General features: G+C 33.8%; 1 protein-coding gene across 3 annotated transcripts in view; it reads right to left on the reverse strand.

The window, feature by feature from the left end:
• CDC42BPA (CDC42 binding protein kinase alpha (DMPK-like)) overlaps positions 1-7,222 on the reverse strand; it is a 628,044-nt gene that overhangs the window by 197,166 nt on the left and 423,656 nt on the right. For all 3 annotated transcript variants that reach the window (XM_006871264.1, XM_006871263.1, XM_006871265.1), the window contains one exon: positions 5,573-5,678. In XM_006871264.1, coding sequence (XP_006871326.1) covers positions 5,573-5,678 — 106 coding nt within the window. The remainder of the gene's footprint in view (positions 1-5,572; positions 5,679-7,222) is intronic.

A 7,222-nucleotide genomic window follows, 5' to 3' on the forward strand; every position in this document is an offset into this window, starting at 1 on the left:
GTGGCAGCATCGATGGACTCAAGTGTGGCAACGGTTAGTGGGGTTGGCCCGTAATTGGATATAGTTTCGTTCCGCTGTGCATGGGGTTGCTATGAGTTGTTGCCAACTCGATGGCATCTAACAACAACAACAACAATACATATATACACACACATATATTTGTTGTTCAGTGCAGTCGAGTCATAGTGGCCCTGTATAGGGTTTCTGAGGAGCAGCTGGTGAACTTGAATATATATATATATATTTTTTATCAGTAGTACATAAATTTAATTGAAAGAGTTACCGAAAGTGGTAGTAATCAAAAAAGGACATACTGATCTGGTGTGGTGCTGTAGGATACACACTGGAGTGCAAAGTTGGAGGTTCACACTTATCAGCCTCTCCTTGAAAGCCCTGTACAGGGTCACTATGAGTCAGAACCAGCTCTACGGATTTTAACAATAACAACAATTGATCAATATTGGGAGAATTGCTCTCTGAACAATACTGAGTCTTCCAATGCATGAACATGATATATAGCTCAATTTCTTAGTGTGTTTCTTAGTTTCTGTAATACTTTGCTGTTGTGTTCTTGTTAATTTCCAGATCCAAAGAATAGTTGCTTTTGACAAAATTGTCAGAAGTAGTTTCATTTTAAAATTGTGTCCATTTTAAATTGTATCCATTTTAAAACTTCTTTTGGTTTTTAGAAGATCATCAACCTCTTCATGCTACCACAGAGAGAAGTCCAACTCTATCAGCTATTTTTGAGTTTCTGATACAGTGTGTCTGCTCCACTAACTCCTGCAATGCATCCTTTTTTGATTACCACCATTTTTGGCAATTCTTCCAACTAATTTGTGGCTGGGTTTCAACTAGAGATTTGTAAGAAGAGGAGGAAAATGCAGATTTTGTAACAGTTAGAAGTAATTTTAAATACAATGCTTGATTTGTTTACTACTAAAGAGCTATCCTTTACTTTAGTACTGAATAAACACATGGACTCCAGAGCCAGACTCTACATGTGTTTCAATCTCATTGTACCATTTAATTCTGTGATTTTGGAAACTAGCTTAATCCTTCTTTACCTCAGTTATCTCATCTATAAAATAGGAAGAATACTGACAGAGTTATTATGAGAATTAAATTAGTATAAAGTAACTTAGAAGAGAACTTCCACATAATGAATTCTACCTAAGATTAATTTTGAATGTTTATGAATGAGAAAGTTTTACTATTTGCACGTTGACATGTCTGATTTATAATAATTATACAGCTACAAAGGAATAAAAATATGCTTATAACATTTTAAATGAAAAAGCAGATTACTAAATGGATTACGGAGTCCTGGGATGGTGCTGTTGGATAATGCATTGGACTGAAAGGTTGGTTTGAACCACAAGGTTGATGGTTCAAATTCACCAGCTGCTCCTTGGAAACCCTGTATTCAGGGTTGCTATCAGTTAGAACCAACTCAGAGGCACTTAGCAACAACAACAAATGGATTATTTGGCCGTGATGGTTGGTGGTTGTGTGCTGTGGAGTAGATTATGAGTCACAGTGACCTTGTATAGGGTTTCTGAAGCTGTAAATCTTTACGGGAACAAAAAACCTCATCATTCTTCCTTGGAAAGGCTGGCAGATTTGCTGGTAGATGCGGATAGCAGCCCACTAAGCACAGACTGTATTATTCATACTCTAGTTATGTAATAATATGTATACAGGCAAAGCCTAGAAAGGAGCATTAAAAAATTATATTGTGAATTAATAGGCAAGTTCCATATTTAATATTTTTGAAATTTTTTGATATGGCTTTTTATAAAAAACAGTCTAAAAATAATTCAAATCACATATATGTTATCTTATATAAGCCATTTATTTTTACTCCTCAGCATATATGGCTAATTTTACTTACAATAAGTTATCTTTCAATGAGGAACAGTGCTTTGAAAATATTATGCTTTCTTTCTATGTTAATTTTTACTCTTGTGGTTTAAAAATATGTATGTGAGATATCTATTAGGTAAAAAACTGTAACTTTGAAAATTAATCTAACATTTAACCTTTGTTTTATATCTGCAGCTTTGTTGAGAAGGAATCCAGTTTTTCTCAAGCTACTTTCCCAGGGTAAGTTTTGTGGCAATGGCAAATGGATTCTTCTGGTATTCCTTTTAAGGAAAATATCCAATTCAAATCACAACACAAAGAGACAGTGAAAATATGCAATGAGGTAGACTAAGAGTTAAGCACAAAGAGAAAAACTGAATAACAAAATATACCAAAAACAGAGAAGTAAAAGTTGTATAGAATTAGAAGAAATAGAATAGTGGTTCAAATGGAACTCTTATTTCCCTAGGAATACATATTTCCTCAATCATTTGTCATTAATGTTTACCTACCATATGTATTTGTTCTTAAAGTTCTACTCATACTCTATCTTTCAAAATATAATGTCCTACTTTATAAATAAGGAGCCCTGGTGGTGCTATGAGTTAGGAGTTGGACTGCTAACCATAAGTTCGGTAGTTCAAACCCACCAACTGCTCTGGGGGAGAAAAATTAGGCTGTCTGCTCCTTTAAAGCTGTATGGTCTGGGAAACTCTTTATTGGATTGCTATGAATTGGAATCACCTCTTAGCAGTGGGTTTATTTTATAAATACAGGAGTCATGATTTATATTTACCCTTCAGGCCTCATCAAGATACCTCATTATGTATTGTAGACCTAAGAAGATCTCTTCATTAGGGATGTGTTATTGTTGTTATTATTAAGAGTGCCATCGAGTCAGTACTGACTCACAGTGACCCTGTATAGGGTTTCTGAGGAACATCTGGTAGATTTGAACTGCTGACCTTGTGGTTTACGCTCCAGTGCTAATCCTACAGAGTCACACCAGGGATGTGTTATATCTCAATACAATTTTAATCAAGTGAACGTTCTAAAAAATTCTCTCTCAATGTATATTTTTGGTAAAATTCAACAGAACCTTAGTGTTAGTAATGATATTAAGCCAGAGGTAGAACATAAGATTTGATCTATATTCAATTTGATTATTTCCCAGTATAATCTTTATTAAATTATAGCTAAGTCTAGGTTATTTTCTTAGTAATGCTACATGAAGAGGCCTAGAATTTAATTAGTTATTTTTATCTTGAGGTGAAACTCTTTAAAATCCTGTCTTGTTAAGAGAAATGATATTTAATTTTATAGCTATTAGTCAAACATACAAAATAATTATGTGATCTAGATGAATAAAGTTCAAATATTGCTAGTTTTATTATAGAACATTTTTAAAAGTTCATACAGTATTCATATTTAAAAAAATATATTTATAATACTTATTATTGTTACTTTCCACAATTCTTCTGCATATTAGTTTTATAAAACTTTACAAAATGAATAGCATGCTTTCTAAAGTAGTTTACAACCAGACAAGAAAAGTACTTTCTGAAATTGTCAGAAAACAAAATACTCTTAGGGATAATAGTGAGGTAAAGTAGAGAGATACATAGAACACAATGGAAAATTGAGTTTGTCATAGATAAAGGATCTCTATTTTATAACTATTCAGTCAAGGTCATTGAAATTTTAATAGAATAACTAATAATTAAACAGAATACTAATATTGGAAGAAAATCCTAAAAGTCATTACAAGATGTATTTGTCCAGCCTTTCTTATTTAACTGTGAATAGAATAATTAAACTTCTGGTTAACAAATACCTTGAGAGAATGTATTGCTGGGCCTGAAGGATCAGGACCATAGTCTCAGTGAACACCAAGGTCAATTTACATAACATAATCCACAGAGAAAATGTTCTACATCCTACTTTGGTAAATAGTGATTGAGGTCTTAAAAGTTCATGAGTGGCCATTTAAAGTGCAATCAAGAAGAGTGTAAAAACTGAAGATGTATGGAAACATCTGGAGCAAAGAAGAATGAAAATAAATCAAGGATGCATGGAAACAATTAGTCTAAAGGACTAATGGACCTTATGAATACCAGCCTCCACAATCCTGAGATCAGAAGAACTAGATGGTACCCAGCCACCACTACCAATTGCTCTGAAAGGAATCACATTAAAAGGTCTTTGGGACAGAGGGAGAAAACATCAAAATCATAAAAATGACCAAGCTTACTGGTCAGACAGAGATTAGTGGAACCCCCTTAGTTACTCCTCAGGTCTGGAATTGAAAGGTGGCTCAATTTTCAGCCAACAGTCAGGTTTATAAGGGAAAATAACACTAGGGAGGTACACACTCCTTAGAATAACCAACCATTTGATATCAAAAGGGCAACATTTACCCAAGGACAAAATTCAGAAAGGTTAGGAAAGGAGGAATGGAAGAAGAAACACAGTGTGGAAACTGGATAAGTGATATTACAATGTAGGGACTGCAACCAACGGCAGGGCATAAAATGTGTATGAATTGGTGAATGGAAAACTGATTTGCTTTGTAAACCTTCACCCAATTCACAATAAAAAGTTTAAAACAAACAAAACAAAGTATTCTGGTTCATTTAGGATTTTTACAACTGAATATTAAGGATTGGCACAAGAAATGCATAACAATGGCAGTTTAAAAAAATCTGAAACTAAACAGAAAAAACTTCCACTCAGTACTTGAAATCTGCTTACAAATCTGGTTAATTCTAAATTCAATCTATGATTCTTCCTTTATTCCAGCCACAGAGTTTAGACAGAGTTGTCTTTTTTTTGGATTCTCAACTTCCAGTGGTCAAATACAAGTAGTATTATTCATAGCCATTAGTTCCTCATGGTGAATATGGGATCACAGTTGTAATAATTTCACCAAATTTTGCCTGGTCTTGGGATCATCAAGAAGGAAGAGCATGAGTGGAGCATGAGATCCTACCTAGAAAAGTGGCAACAGCAGAGATGGTGGCAGAGGTGATGGCATGGAGAGACAGAGCAGTTGCAGACTCTAGGCTCATGGAAAGAGTAAGGCTGTGTACCTGCGGACAGAAGTCTGACTTGCAGAATGTGCCCTTTAGACATTTTACTGAATATATATTTTTTTGTTTTGTTTGTATACATCAAATATTTTTGCTTTGTTCATTTGTGAAATATAAGATGTAAAAGGGACACACGGGGAGGAAGGATAACTGTTGTAACAGAGGGGACTGTAATCATTGAGATGAAAAAAAGTGCATACTTTTTTAAATGCAAAGCTAATGATCTTGTCTACTAACCTTCACTCAATTTACAATAAAAAGTAAGAAAAAAATTTGCCTGATTTTGTCAAGGGCCAGTCATTCTAATATCAAAGTTTTTTTAATTTAGCAAACCATGACAGAGTAAGTGACGAGCATGAGAGAAGAGTTAAAAATAATTGAGGTCCTAAAAAATAAATAGGATAAACAATAAGATGAAATAAGAAAAATCTAAGGAAAATCTCTCTCCGAAGACACCTATTACAAATTGGTATAACAAAAAATTTCCAGTTCCATACAAGTAATCTTAATTAGTGAGGAGTATTATTAAACAAAAAATGCACACTAAATATATAATTATACCCACAATTTCTATTGTATCTATGCTCAATTAATATAAAGAAGATTGAATTACTCACCTTATCAAGTTCACTTGTCAGCTTTTTATTTTCTTCAGTTAGTAATACTTTTTCTCGTTCATACTGTTGCTTGAACTCATTTTCAAATTCTTCCCTTTCACTTTGACTAACAAATTCAAAACACAGAAGGAAAATAAGAAATTGAATTAAAGTCAACTGAAAACTTGAAAGAAATTATTTTTGCAATAATTCTGGAGAACTAGAAGGCACTGTAGGATAAGCACTAGACTACTGACCACAAGATCAACAATTCAAACCAACCAGCTGCTCCTTGGAAACCATATACAGGGTCACTATGACTTGGAACCAATACAATGGCACTTAACAACATCGTGTAACAGACAGGAGCCCTGATCATACAACAGTTAAGCACTCGGCTATTAACCAAAAGGTTGGCAGATTGAACTCTTAACAGTAGTACCATGAAAGAAAGACCTGGTAATCTGTTTCCATAAAGATTACAGCCAAGAAAAACTATGGGCCAGTTCTATGCTGTCACATGGAATAGCAAAACAACAACAGATAAACCCAGATCAGAAGTTTCATAGAATAAGTATGATAGGTGGCTGGCTAGCATTATGCAATGCTGTGAAAACACTTTCCAAGATGCCTGTGTATGCTACTGCTGCTTTATTCATCCATTCAGTTAACAAATATTTATTGAATGCCGACTATATGCTAGGCCCTAAGAATAGGTCCTGTTCTCACAGAATTTACATTCCAGCGGATGGAGATGGAGCTAGGCAAACAAAAGTGAGTAAATGTAATAATTTCCGATAATAATTTGACACAGAAAATGAAATATGGTATGGTTATAGATAAGACTTTGGAAAGGGTGGCTAATTTAGACTGTTCAGAGAAGGTTTCCTCAAACAATAAAGGAAGCTACTTAAATGAAAACAATATTGCTATCTGCTTCACAATCACTATGTTTTACTAAAGACAGACTAGTCTGGAACCTAGTGCGGTACTTTTCTTGTACATATACAGCATAACATTCTTATAAAATACAAAGTTTTAGGCCCTTATTTAAGATTGATACATATTCACTGCCTACTAATTTCATTAAAAAAGGTCACTTAAGCCTTTTGCTCATAATTACCAAGATATATATGAATTTAAACATAATTCCATATTTAATTTTACAGAATAGTTGCAAGAATAGTATAAATAATTTCTGTAGCCTCTTTAACCAAATTCCCCAATTGTTAACATTATACTACATTTGCTTTATCACTCTTTTTTCCTGTTCTCTTTTTCTTGCTCTTATTTTTCTTATTTCATCTTATTGTTTATCACATTTATTTTATTTTTGTTGTTCTTCAAGGAATTTTTTTTCTTTTTTTTTAAGATTTTTATTGTGGATTGAGTGAAAGTTTACAGGGCATATCATCAGTTTTACATTCAACAAATCATATACCTTGTTTTGTTACATTGATTATAATCCCCTCCATGTGCCATCAATTAACAGTATTTCTTATATGAAAAACACAAAAACATAAAAAAACCACTCAGGTATATATAATAATTTACATCTCCAAAGGGCACATTCTGCAAGTCGGCTCCTGGCCACCAGCTCTTAGTCCTTCTCTTCTTAGTCCATGAATCTAGAGTCCTCAGCTGCTCCCCCTCTCCATGCCCCTATCTCTG

This window comes from Chrysochloris asiatica, unplaced genomic scaffold (genome assembly GCF_000296735.1).
Source record: "Chrysochloris asiatica unplaced genomic scaffold, ChrAsi1.0 scaffold00165, whole genome shotgun sequence".
NCBI classification, from domain to species: domain Eukaryota; kingdom Metazoa; phylum Chordata; class Mammalia; order Afrosoricida; family Chrysochloridae; genus Chrysochloris; species Chrysochloris asiatica.